The 14,531-nt window shown below is 41.8% G+C and overlaps 1 protein-coding gene across 6 annotated transcripts in view; it reads left to right on the top strand.

Annotated features, from left to right (window-relative positions):
- The window catches only part of PARK2 (parkin RBR E3 ubiquitin protein ligase), a 1,410,476-nt gene that overhangs the window by 1,032,525 nt on the left and 363,420 nt on the right, over positions 1–14,531 (top strand). The window contains exon 8 of one of the 6 annotated variants that reach the window (XM_011934977.1): positions 6,648–6,704. The exons of the other annotated variants lie outside the window; for them this stretch is intronic. Within the exon in view, the coding sequence (XP_011790367.1) occupies positions 6,648–6,704 (57 nt within the window). The remainder of the gene's footprint in view (positions 1–6,647; positions 6,705–14,531) is intronic. 6 annotated transcript variants of the gene reach the window in all.

Below are 14,531 nucleotides of genomic sequence, written 5' to 3' on the forward strand. Positions count from 1 at the left end.
CCAGAGTCCAACAACAGGTGCTGAGCTAACCGAATTATAATACAGTGTTAGGAGGAGTACTCTGTGCTACCAAAACCCTTCTTGTAGATAAGTATTTACTAATATGAAATGCACTAAGTACAATGATATTGTAAAATAACGTATACATGACGAATCCAATTATGTAAAAATCAATACATGCAAAACTATTAATTATGAAATTTGTATGCTGGGGGCATTATGGGGGTTTGTGTTTTCCTGTTTTTTTCTCCCAGCTTTTCCATATACTCAGAAAAGAGTTTTTTGGTTTGGTTGTGGTTTGTGTACATGTCGGGAGCAGAGGCGGGTGCTAAGGTGTCTAACTCAAGTCTAAGGAGGGTTGCTGAGCCTGACTTATCAGTGAAGGAGGAGATTTAGAGGCCAGTTTACCAGACTATGAAAGAAGGAGTAAATTGGTGCTTGCAACGGATTCCCTCCTCGTGAGTCTGAGTGGAAAAAAAAGTAGCTTCCAAACCAAGTGCTTCTAAGGTCTTTTTCTAATCCCCTTTTCAAAAACTTCTAATTTTATCTGGACCTGAAAGCTGGGGTCAAAGCAGTTCCACTTAATCTGTAAAAACTGAGATTCTCATGGACTCTGCCACTTACCCAAGCAGAATTGTGTTCGGGAGCAGTGATTTTTAAGTGTTTTAACTTTTTCTGTTCACTGAGTAGGGATGACACCATGACCCAGGGAGGCAGCAGCGCTCTGAAGGCAGCAGATTGTGGTGGGTGGCGTGACTGACAGGCCATCCACGCAGCCCCAGCACGGGGGGCGGGGCCCAGAGCCCAGCACGGAGGGCCCTGAACAGGGGCATCCATAAAATCCATTTGCGTTTTCTGGTGTGATGGGACTGCATAAACAACTGGCCTTAGAAGTCTTTTTAAATTTTATTTTTTATTCTTTTTTATTATTTTATCAAGAAGTAAATAATCACTACTTAGCCTTAAAGCTTTAGTGTCCTCTATGTAGATCTGACATCTCTGTTTTCAGCCAGGAGGGCTGGCCCTTGAGCAGATGCAGGCACCAGGAAAGCCATGGGCAAGGCAGGGATGCTGCCCTGCTAGAGAAACTATTTATGTCACCCTAATATCGGTCCTAAATGCACTAGCAAAGTGAATTTTGAAATAAAAATACTCAAATGTTCTCTCTATTCTGCATATTCTAATGAAATTGACTTTTACAAATCAGTTGGTCATATTTCAAGGGACAGCTTTATTTTATACTTTTATACATTTTATACATACGCAGTTAGATCAAAATCAGATTTTAATTTGACTTTTCTGTTTAGCTAAAAATAACAATAGCAATTTATATTTCCCAAATGAGAAACTTTACAAACTTGAGGGACCTCTGCCCATTGATCAGATGTTATGTCGCACCTTCATTTTATTCATATCAAGTGTGATTACCAACCATTGGGAACGTTTTTTCATAATATTGCTTCTAGAAAATCCAGCCTAAGCCCAAAAGTTTTAATTAAAAACAGTCTGTCTGCATTATGAACAGGAAATAATGCATCCTTCTGAAATGACAACGTTCACTTACTCTCTCTTTACTTTTTTGGAGTAGAACTGATCGAGAACAACATTTGCTAATTGGTAAGGTCAAGATATCTTTGTTTGCAGGATGAATGATGAAATATCCAGGACTTAAAAATAGTAATAAAAAATAGTTTTAAAGGTACCTATAAGAATATACTAACTTCTGGTAGAATTTTCTATTTTGAAAGCAAAGTGCATTTTCATTGATGACAGATATTTTTCTTAATCATCTTGGTTAGGAAACCGTACATTTAAACATGTGTGTTAAATACCTTCAATATTATTGATGAAGACAGTTGCACATTGTCTGTGGGATGCAGAGCCCCTTCTCAGCTGAATGCCAGGCCTCCTCTCTGCAGGGGATGACTTTCTTGTGCCCACCTGCCCCCCTCACCTGTGCCCATCCGTGCCTTCTGAAATGTGGGGCAGGTGAGTTTGCAGTGCCTCCAGATGGGCTTCCAGAGCAGCCCCTGCAGTGTCGGGGCACAGGAGGATTGCCGGCACTGAGTCTGAATTCGGGATGCGTGAGTTCAGATTTCTCCAGGTACCAGCTGTGAGTGACCCTCCTGCGTAAGGCAGGGAGATAGTAGTTACCTGTGGTAGGACTGCTATGATAATGCACGTGAAGACCTTCATATCCTACCTGGTGGGTGATTAGCTGCTAATGACTGCTGCTACTCTTTCGAACTTTTTAACTGTTGATTTTTTTGTTGTTATTATTAGTATGGTTAATAAGTATCAAGCAGCAGTACTTCAGGCCTGTGATTATTCTTATACTTTATTCTTAGTTATTTTTTTCAACTTTCTAGAGGAATCCAATGGTTTACTCTGTTGGTTCCTTGTGCTACAATCCTAGTAAGACCGGGAAGCAGAACCATAGAAAATTGGAGCATAGTGCAAATGGGGAGGCAAAACTGGAGTTACACAAGAAAGACTGCAAAGCCGTGGACCCAGAGAAGTGGGTTAGAACAGCGGGCTGGGTGCAGTGGCCTGTGCTTGTAATTCCAGCACTTTGGGAGGCCAAGCCTGGAGGACCGCTTGAGGCCAGGAGTTCAAGACCAGCCTGGGCACCATAGTGAGAAACCGTCTCTACAAAATATTTAAAAAACAAAATAGCCATACATGGTGGTGCATGCCTATAATCCCAGGTACTCGGGAGGCTACAGCAGGAGGATGGCTTGAGCACAGGAGCTGGATTAGTGGGGGCCATCAGGCAGCATTACGTGAGCGTCTCTTATCATGATAGGTGAACAAGAGACATATAAGAGGGACACCCTGTGAAAGATACGGGCTAAATAGACAGTATTATATTCAATTCCTTCTATTCCTGATTTTTAAATGTGCACACAGAGATGACTTAAATTATATCATGATGTCCATAATCACACATGATAGCCCTAGTCACATATCTGGAAGCAGTGTTGCAGACAAGAAAGCTTTTGTGGTACAAAGGTGTTGTTGGGTAGTTGCTACGGAGACTGCATGCCCCACAAAGCCAGGTTAGCTGGTCCTTCACAGAAAACATTTGCCAACCCTAGACTAGGTGCCAGGCAAGGTGGTCTTCTGAAACTTTGCTTGCTCTCTCTTCTCCTCTCTTCTCTCTTTACTTTCTTTACTTCTCCTGTAACTCTTGAGAAATACTTAAAAAAAAAAAAAAAAAAAAAACTCCATTAATAAAGCCTGTCAGCACAATAGGGAAATCTCTGGAAGGAGCGACTCCCGAATGTTAGCAACAGGTACCCTTCACTAGGGGATGAGGGGTGATTTTTTTTCCCCTTTCTTATTTTGTTTATCTCTATTTTCTAATTTTTCTTCCAGGAACATTTAAAAGCTGAGTAATTAAAACAGCAAGCAAATAAAGTCTTTGTCATCAGCAATAGTGTCAGGCTTATTGATAACAGTCTTAGTTAGGAGTGAAGAGATTGGAATGTAATTAGCCTGCTCCATGAGAAGATTATCTGTAATTGTGAGATGCTGCCAAAGCCCCTTTGCTGGCCCTCTAATCATGAGACTCAGAAGATGTTCTGGAGCAGTTATTCTTGAACTTTTTTTCTCCAGGATAACACACTTGAAGGATAGAAGACCTCTTGAGTCACTGAACAGGGAGGAACATTTAAAAGCCTGTTGCACCCATCATTTCCAGAAAGAGTGATATTTACAATATTTAATAACCTGTTCACAACAGGTGTCAAGCCATCAGAGGGTTTGTCTTTTATGGGTGCAGCCTTATTTGCAGGTGCCTGCTGGGGATAGTCCTGAGACCACTGGGATGTTTCTCTCAGGGTGCCCACCCTAGGGAATGAGGAGAATGACCCTGAGAAGGCCACACCTTTGCCCAGCACATCTCTAACCACCTGAAATTGGGTGGACTCATTTATTTTTCAATTGACTAGTTTCCTTGCTTCCCAAGGCTCCATCATTCATACCTCCAAAGAATATTTATCAATTACCTTCTACCTGCACTCCCTAGTGTGGGATATAAAGAAGTAGCACCCATGTCCTCCCCACTGGAGCAGAGTCTCAGTAGGGAAACCAAGTCACATGGGAATCATTAGGCGAATGATGTTTAGAGCCTGTCTCAGTCTTGCTGCAGTTGCACCCCGGATGCCTGGGTCTGAGGTACCTCTTGGTGATTGCTATGGGCACTCCTTGAAGAATGTGTAAAACCTCTTTTCCCTGTACACGACACTTTGCCTGACTTTCAAATCCATTTTCTCATTTAAGAAAGTGGCCTTAATTATTAATAGGCTCAGCCAAGGGCAGTGAAAAAAGGCCATCTTGAAAGATGTATCTTTTAACCATCACAAGGCACATTTTATGAATATAAAATATTTATAAAACTGCTCAATTTTAGTGATACATAGTAGCTAGCTCTGGTCGATGTGTTTCTCCCCGCGTTTTGCCATGCATCTGTTCTGCTGGAAACACACACAGCCGAGCACTTTTCCCTCTGGGCATCCTCTTCACTCCCGTGCACAGTGACACTGAGGACCTGAGCAGACTCCACTCACCACGGAAGGGGGAAGCTGCCTGCATGAGCACAGCGGGATGGAAGGGGGCCTGGGCCAAAACTCCCAGGCAGGACCCAAGTCCCCACCCCTGGCAGGCGTGACAGGCAGGCGCCTCCTTCCTCTCTTAGAACGTCTTGTGTAAAGAGTTTCTGGGTCTACTTCACAGAGTTATCATGGCTACTACAAAGTATAATTCAAATGTGAGCTGTTATGATTGATACAAATACTAATGTTGATTTTCTGACCAGAAGAAATGAGTAAGAATCAAACTATTCACGAATGAGGGACACCAGAAGACATTTCCCTCTACTGCCCCACCATCTCCGCAATCTGCTTCTTCCTCCTCATATTCCTGCTCCCCATAGTCTCCTAGACAGACCAGCTCTTGGTGCCTCCCAGGGCACTGCGATGTTGGAACATAGATGTGTCCTGAAAAAGGACCCCCACCCTTTGACTCTCTCATGGTGTTCTAGTGTCGTCACAGCCCTTTTTTTTTTTTTTTTTTTTTTTTTGAGACGGAGTCTCGCTCTGTTGCCCAGGCTCGAGTGCAGTGGCCGGATCTCAGCTCACTGCAAGCTCCGCCTCCCGGGTTCCCGCCATTCTCCTGCCTCAGCCTCCCGAGTAGCTGGGACTACAGGCGCCCGCCACCTCGCCCGGCTAGTTTTTTGTGTTTTTTAGTAGAGACGGGGTTTCACAGTGTTAGCCAGGATGGTCTCGATCTCCTGACCTCGTGATCCGCCCGTCTCGGCCTCCCAAAGTGCTGGGATTACACAGCCCTTATTATGGTGGAAAGTTACCCTGTGCTATGGTGTGAACGTGCTCCTCAAAGTTCACATGTTGACAACTTAATCTCCAATGCACCAGTGCTGGGAGGTAGGACCTTTAGGAGGTGAAGAGGGGTTCATGCCATGATCAGTCCTCTTGCCCGTCTGCATTCCTTCATGGGCTGGTGCAGCAAGAAGGCGTGCACTAGATGGCTTCCTCTCGATTTTGGACTTCCCGGTCTAGAACTGTAAGAAATAAATCTCTGTTCCTTATAAATTACCCAGTCTCAGTTAGCCTGTTACAGGAACACAAATGAACTCACACATCCTGTGCCGTGTTTTTCTTTCCATGGTGGTTTCACATCTGTCCCTAGTAGAACATAAGACCCCTGACAGCTGGGTGTTGGCCAGCCAAGCCTTCATGACATGCTCTCCACACAGCAATTAGAACACATGCCCATGTTACCCTCTGATAACCAGCCCACACTTCAGTGTGATGCTTCTCTAATTACGGTAACCAGGCTCATCCTGTCTTTTCCTTGCTCAGGAACTCAAAGTGGTTCCCTGTTGCTTATTGTGTCTAAGCTAAGGGCCTCTTCCCAGCTGTCTGGTCTCTCATCACATTCTGCTCTGGCCGTGCCACCTTGGGGGCCACTTAACCTCCCACGCTGCCCCCACTGCATTGCCGCTGCCTTCCAGGGTCCACTTGGCACTCTTTTGTTTCACTATTGTTGGTGTAATAGATTTCCTGATGACTGTTCTCAAGCCTTGTCTGCCCAACCTCGGTGAAAATATCTTAAGTACATAGCCTTTGTATTTTTATTTTCCCCTCTTGAGATACCTTGCACATAAAATCCCTTAAACACAATAGGTACTCAGTAAATGCCTGTTGACAGATGGACTTAGACATAGCATTTAGGTTTATTTGTTTGTTTGGGAGAAAGAGGTTAACAGGGCTCAGACTCTAAGAGCAGTTTTTTTGTTCATAGTGCAGCCATGGTTTTGAAGCTCCCAGCAGCAAATTGCCACCCACACATAAGAAAAACAGATTTCTGTACATTTAGGGGGAAAAAAGCACTGCTACTTTCAATGCAGCCAGCTATATTTCATGCCAGTGGCATGTTGGAAATAAAGAGAAACAGCAGAGGCCCAGCAAATGCCTCTAGTTCCTCCTCATTTCTGAATTCTCTATCAGCACTGACATCTGGCAATAGAATATTACTCCAACAGCAATGATATGAAAAGTGCATCAGAGACAAGGTTGCTATTAGTGTCAAATTAACCCAGTCTCCTCTGTGTTCTATTTGACCAGGAACTGGAGACACAGCGGTGCTTAGAGGAGCTCTGGGGGGATTCGGGAGAGGAGTAGGTAAGACGGGCCCAGCACAGCATGGTAACTGTGTCGCTAAGCCAGATCAAATTCCCCAGAAGAGCTTGTTACATATAGATCACAGGGTCCCACCCCAGCACTTCTGACCAAGTCTGTCTAGGATGGAGGATCGTAATTTGAGTTTCTAACAAATTCATAGATGTTGCTGATGGTGCTGGTGTGGTGTCCTTCATTTGAGAGCTACTGCTCTGGCAAATAACAGAGCAGAGGGTCCTAGTGGATGATGGGGGAGCTTGTGAGGACTGAGAAGCTTCCCATCATGTCCCCCATTGACTGGGGTCTGCCTCAGCTCAGCTCCTTTCAGCCACAGCCACTGGATCCTTTCAGCCACAGCTGGCTGTGTAATGTCATCTGTCAGCTGAGATTTAACTGAGCAACGTCCTGACTCACCGGATGGAAACTGGGGCCTGCGCAACAGTGGTGAACCCCTGGTTTTCACCTCATTTTTAAGAAGGAACAATGTCAGTTTTTCTTCATAACTAGCCAGCCACCCTAATTCTGTAAAAGCAATTTGGAGGATACATCTTTAAATGAACATAAAAGTATCATGACTAACCTAATCTCTTCTATTTTTAATGAAAACGTATATTCGTCTTAAAGCGGGATACATATTCACTGAATAAAAATAACATGCAGATAAACAAAAATAAGAGAACTAAGAAATACGTGTAATCCCACCACCAAGAAAAGGCTGCTGTGACATTCCACATATTCAGAGATAATTCAGATCATCACTGAAAGTCGGGAAGGCAATGGGATTTTTTCTGTTGAGTCTTCCAGTCCTGCAATTCTCTGATTCAAATTGTCTTTGCCTTTTGTTATCTGCTACATTGGGTTCTGGGTTACCACAGGCAGCCTTCTAATATCAGTGAATGACGGACCTCAGAGCTACTCCACCTCCAAGAAGGCAAAACCATAAAAAAGTCTAATGTGCACATTTTCATTGTAAAAGCCCAGCAATGTGGACTAAGCAGAGGTGCAGCTGCTTGTGTCTTTGGCATGCAGCTACCTTGTAGATGAGGAATGTTATTATCTCTGGTTATTAAAGCGTTTTAGGAAGCAGGTGGAAAGAATAATGGTAAGAATACCATTCAAATACGGCATCCTTAAGATGCCATATTTGAAAGATGTTCAGTCATCTGGAAGTTTACTGTGGGGATATTCCAATCCTGAAAATGCCAATTTCAAGGAAGGAAGCAGTGATATGTGTCTTTGTGGGGTGGGGGGGTGGGGGGGAACAAAAGCCAACTCATCTCTCACCGGTTCTGTCCTGGGAATAAGAACAAGTGTCTTGCCATCTTCATTCTTTCATAATGCATTCACTAATCTCTGTGTGTTCGTTTGAGAAATACTTTGTAAGTGTGAAAGTAAATGAGAAAGTTGTCTTTGTTTTTCTCTTTTTTGTGTTTATAGCCTTAAATGGCCATTTAAAAAAAGTTTTTTACATGGAGTACATTCCCTGTCTTAGTCTGTTTGTGCTGCTATAACAAAATACCACAGACTGGGTCATTTATGAAGAACAGAAATTTATCACCTGGAGCTCTGGAGGCTGGGAAGTCCAAGATAAAGACTTCAGCACTGGTGTCTGGTGAGGGCTGCTCTCTGCTTGCACAATGACACCTCATTGCTGTGTCTTCACATGGCAGAAAGCAAGAGAGCCTAATGCGGAGTAAAGCCTCTTTTAAAGGTATCTAATTTCCATTCATGGGGGAAGAGCCCTCATGGCCTAATCACATCTTAATCTAAATTCCATTCACGGGAGAAGAGCCCTCATGGCCTAATCACATCTTAAAGAAGTCACTTCTTACTATTAGTGCATTGGCAACACCTGATTTTTGGAGGGGACACATTCAAACCATAGCACTCCCTTCTAAGCCTGATGGTGAGGGCTGGGGCTCTCTTTCTTCCCCTCTTTTCAGTGTCTGAGATTCACCATGGCTTTAGTTGCTTGTCATCTATTGCTAATATTGAATTACAGTGTATTTTGCTCAGATCAAGCCACTGTGGATCACTGTGTATATCCATCGTTCTCACGCTGCCAATAAAGACATACGTGAGACTGGGTAATTTATAAAGAAAAAGAAATTTAATGGACTGAGAGTTCCACATGGCTGGGGAGGCCTCACAGTCATGGCAAAGGGGAAGGAGGAGCAAAGGCACGTCTTTCATGGTGACAGACAAGAGAGCGTGTGCAGGGGAACTGCCCTTTACAGAATTATCAAATCTCATGAGACTTATTCACTCCCACGAGAACAGCATGGCAAAAACCCACCCCCATGATTCAGTTACCTCCTGCCAGGTTCCTCCTACAACACGTGGGGATTATGGAGCTACAAGTCAAGATGAGATTTGGGTGGGGACACAGTCAAACCATACCACTGTGTTACAAACTGCTGCACCCTTTTTAGAGCAGCATAAATGTGAACAAGTGAGTATGAGCCAGAGAGTGATGGACAGTGAAGTCCTACAAGGAACAGTTGAAAAATGTGTGAGTCAAGTATGAAGAAGAGCTGTGGTGTAATAGGAGCTATATTTGGTCTTTGTCCCCAGTTACTGTCAATAGAGGTCCTAAAAACCCCTGGAAATTTTGGATTGATACTAGTATATTGTGTTATTCATCATTAGCCCCTTGGATAACTCTTGTATTGATGCTAATGCATTTACTCAGGGTGTACCCCCTAGAAAGCCTCAAGATTGGCCCGGAAAGACCAAATAATTAGAAGATTAGAGAGCTAGAACTTTCAGCCCCACCCACTGACCTTTGGGAAGGGGATACTAGAGACGAAGCTCTCTATAAACTCTTGAACGACAAGATTGGATGAGCTTCTGGGGTGCTGAACGTGTGGAGGTGCTGCACGGGTGGCAGCTCCAGCGAGGGCATGGAAGCTCCAACCCCCTCCTCACCCTATTCATCTCTTCATCTGGTGTTCATCGGCATCCTTTATAATATCCCTTAGAATAAACCAATGAATGTAAGTGTTTTCCTGAGTCCTGTGAGCTGTTCCAGCAAATTAATCTTACCCATTGAGGGAATTGTGGGAACCTTGGTTTGTAGCCCATCAGTCCGAAGTACAGGTGGCCCCAACTTGGGATTGATGTCTCGAGTCTTGTGGGGCTGAGCCCTCAATCTGTGGGATCTGATGCTATTTGCAGGTAGATAGAATCAGAATCGAGTTGAATTATAGGCTACGCAGTTGATGTCCACTGGAGAATTGCTTGGTATATGTGGCAAGTCCCCCCCACCACCACCATCTGGTCATAGAAGTGTTCTGTATTGAGTGTCTGAGTGCAAGGGCAAAAATAGTTTGTTTTTGTTTTTGTTTTCCTTATTCCAGAGCGGATATGGTGGAGGTTGGGGAGAATCTGTGAGATCTTTGTGATATTGATATATGTTTATGTTTTTAGATATTTGAGTTCTATCAAGAGAAAAAGAGAGTAGAGTTCATCTGTATTGTTTCTTACAGAAGAACTTAGATCCATATGGAAGTAAATTTAATAAGGAACAGATTTATATTCAAAATAAGAACAAATTTTAGAATTAGTGCTATTGAAAAATGGAAGGAGACTCCTAGAGAAATCATAAGTTCCCAGGTATTGGAAGGTTTTTTTTGAGAGTCTGAATGGACCAGTTTCAGAAGTATCATAAAATGAATTCTAATACTGGATGGAAAGGTGTCATAGATGTTCTTTGAGGAGTATTAAGAGCTAAGATATGGAATGTATCCTTATGTGTTACAGAGTCAGTATAGCATCATCCTAACCAAGCTTCCTACCCACATTTCATCCAGTTGACCCCATTGTTTCTATTAGAATAACCTATTTGCTAATAACCTAACTTTCAGCCATTTTAAGTGTCAGCAGTGACTTCTAAATATACTGCTTGTTATGTGAAATTCACTTACTTGAGACCCACATTTGAAATACTCTCCCAAGTGATTTCCCACTTTCAACATCTGGTCTCTGTTACCATAATGCTAACTGAGTTGTTACCTCCCCTCATGTATTAGTCAGAGTTCTCTAGAGGGACAGAACGAATAGGATAGATGTTATATATAAGAAAGGGAGTTTACTAAGGAGAATTGACTTACATGATCACAAGATAAAGCCCCACGATAGGCCTTCTACCAGGTGAGGAGCAAGAAAGCCAATGGTGGATCAGGCCACGTCCCAAAACCTCAAAAGCAGGGAAGCCAATAGTGCAGTCTTCAGTCTGTGGCCGAAGACCCAATAGCCCCTGGCAAACCACTCTAAGTCCAAGAATCCAAAAGCTGAAGAACTAGGAGCCTGATATTTGAGGGCAGGAAGCATCCAGCATTGGAGAAAGATGAAGGCCGGAAGACTCAGCCAGTCTGCTCTTCCCATCTTCTGCTGCTGCCTTATTCTAGCTGTGCTGGCAGCTGATTAGATGGTGCCCACCCAGATTGAGGGTGGGTCTGTCTCTCCCAGTCCACTGACTCAAATGTTAAGCTCCTTTGGCAACACGCTCACAGATACACCCAGGAACAATGCTTTGCCTCCTTCAATCCAATCAAGTTGACACTGAGTATTAATCATCGCTCCTCCCAACTTAGTTCTTCTAAATTTCTCCTTTCTGCCAATCTAAATGTATTTATTATTATTGAAATTTAGACAGATCTTGTATTCTGAAGCAGTTAAACCTCTTTTTCACATATGACGACTGCTCTTCTGACACATTCTGTATACACACAGTCATAGACATACAATGCATACATGTACCTTTGTATATGTATTAATTCATGTATAATGTATACGTACATCAGTGTGTGTTATTTTTGCTGTAGTAACAATGCTTCCTCAATTTACGTTACCATCGTGCTGCTTTCTCATTGTTATATGTGTGTATTTCCCTTTCTTCCAATCTAACAGTAAAACTCTCAAAGGCAGGAACCATACCTCTAATTTCTTTTGTCCTTGGAATGCTTTTCATGTTTGTCACTCCAAACAATGGTACATAATAAAAATCATCAGATGATTTGACCCCCCTCCTTGTGCCTATTTTTTTAAGTATCTGAAAAGATACGTTTTTAGATTCCTTATCTAGTTTGCCTTTTAGATCTATGGAAATAAGAAATATCCTTTCTCCATGTCTACAACCAGATGAAAGAAAGGAAGGAAAGGGGGAGACAGGACAGAAGAGAGAAGGGAGGGAGGGAGGGAGGGAGGGAGGGAAGGAGGAAGGAAAGGAGGGAGGAAGGAAGGAAGGAAAGAGGGAGAAAGGGAAGGAAGGGAGGAAGAGAGAGAGGAAGGAAGGAAGGAAGGGAAGGGGGAAGGAAGGAAGAAGGGAGGAAGGAAAGGGGGAGGGAGAGAGGGAAGAAGGAAGCAAAGAAGGAAGGAAGGCAGGCAAGCACATACATTCAAGATTCGAGAAGCAAGAAAATGTCTTATTTCTTGCTGTGACTCCTGCGGACAGAGCCCAGTGGTGAGCAGCTAGCTTTGGCTTGTTAACAGATAGCCTAGACCAGTTCTCTAGAAGTGTAGAAGTGGAATACGTCTAGACCCATAACAGAAGACTGGATCATCAAATCGTTCTTATAATGTTTAAATGCTTGTAGAACAGTGAGCAGTCATATACACATGCACATAGATATGCACACATTCCACACCTATGTTCTTAGCTTAAAACTGAGGATATGAAGAATAAGAAGAAAAAACATACAACAGCTACTCCTTATGATGGGGTTATGTTCCAATAAGCCCATCCTAAATTGAAAAAATCAGTAAGTCAGAAATGATATTTTCCACTTAGGATGGGTTTACCTGGATATAACCCCATGGGATGAGAATGCTGCTGAAAGCATTGCACCATCATAAAGCTGAAACTTCCTGAGGCACACCATAGTAAGTCAGGGACCATCTATATAGCTATTGTTTTAAGGATGACATAAGATTATCTAGGTTTGCGATTTTTTTTTTTTTTTTTATGAAGGAATTGAACAACTGGCAAAGCTTCATGGGGAATTATTCCCTTTTCTGTAGATTTTTTTTTTATTGGAATTATCCCAATGCTTGTCATCTTTGGTTGTTAAATATATGCAAACACCAATATTCTGAGCTGAGTTGCACTTAATCGTGGAAGCCATTTAATCAGAAGTTCACCCAGAAAGCTCATTGAAATGATCATGAAGCACTGACTGCTGAGGAAGAATGAGAATTTTGCTTAGGAGGAATAATTTTTCTAATATATTTGCCTTTCTACAAAAAATATTTATTTATATTGTGCCATATTCCAAAGAGATTTAAGGTATCTTGGTAATTTGTATGTTTTGGGGTAGTTTTTATTCATCCTTAAACTTTATCTTAGATGTTTTATATATAGAATTCTTACATAATGCTTAAACCTTAATACATAGAAACTCTGAGGTTATTTGGGAGAATGATTTGAGATTTAATGGAGACAGCAAATCAAATACAATAAATTAAGGGAAATAACAGGTGAAGTGTTTGGCTTCTCAAATTAAGGATTTTAATAGTCTCTGCTCTTTATTCAGATTACTGAGTCTCATGATCTGCTATTAACCAAACTAAATACATACCCAGTTGGCCTACAATTCTTCTTTCAAAATGTACTTAGAACAAAGATTAGAATTGTACTCCTAGAGCTTAATTAAATATCAAAATTTCCACGTGAATTATTTGTTCAGACTTTCATACTTTACAAAGTATGTGTTCTGAGAAAAATGCAAGAAATATTTCTACTTTTTCCCTGAAAAAAGAGCTCCCATGCACAATCATTTAGAATTAATTGAGTCTGATAAATTCATGTTAGAGTAGAAATAAAAATATATGCCGTCTAACAAGTTGAATGCCAGTTATTTTCATTTAAAATCATTAAAATTGTATTTTCAGTTGAAGCGCAAAACTTTACATTATTATCAGAAAGCAGGGTATATACATGGCAATTGTAGCAGAGATCACCTTTCCCAAGAGCATTTGGATTACTATTTTATTTTTAAAACATATTAGCTCCTGCAGTGTTTTATAAATGCCTCTTTAAATCCTCAATAAAATACTGGCAAACCGAATCCAGCAGCACATCAAAAAGCTTACACACCATGATCAAGTGGGCTTCATCCCTGGGATGCAAGGCTGGTTCAACATATGCAAATCAATAAACATAATCCATCATATAAACAGAACCAAAGACAAAAACCATATCATTATCTCAATAGATGCAGAAAAGACCTTTGACAAAATTCAACAGCCCTTCATGCTAAAAACTCTCAATAAATTAGGTATTGATGGGACATATCTCAAAATAATAAGAGCTATTTATGACAAACCACAGCCAGTATCATATTAAATGGGCAAAAACTGGAAGCATTCCATTTGAAAACTGGCACAAGACAGGGATGCCCTCTCTCGCCACTCCTATTCAACATAGTGTTGGAAGTTCTGGCCAGGACAATCAGGGAGGAGAAAGAAATAAAGGGTTTTCAATTAGAAAAAGAGGAAGTCAAACTGTCCCTGTGTGCAGATGGCATGACTGTATATTTAGAAAACCTCATCATCTCAGCCCAAAATCTCCTTAAGCTGATAAGCAACTTCAGCAAAGTCTCAGGATAAAAAATTAACATGCAAAAATCACAAACATTCCTATACACCAATAACAGATAAACAGAGAGCCAAATCATGACTGAACTCCCATTCACAATTGCTTCGAAGAGAATAAAATACCTAGGAATCCAATTTACAAGGGATGTGAAGGACCTCTTCAAGGAGAATTACAAACTACTGCTCAATGAAATAAAAGAGGACACAAACAAATGGAAGAACATTCCATGCTCA

The sequence above is a fragment of the Colobus angolensis genome, unplaced genomic scaffold, assembly GCF_000951035.1.
Source record: "Colobus angolensis palliatus isolate OR3802 unplaced genomic scaffold, Cang.pa_1.0 Scaffold14, whole genome shotgun sequence".
Lineage (NCBI taxonomy): Eukaryota > Metazoa > Chordata > Mammalia > Primates > Cercopithecidae > Colobus > Colobus angolensis.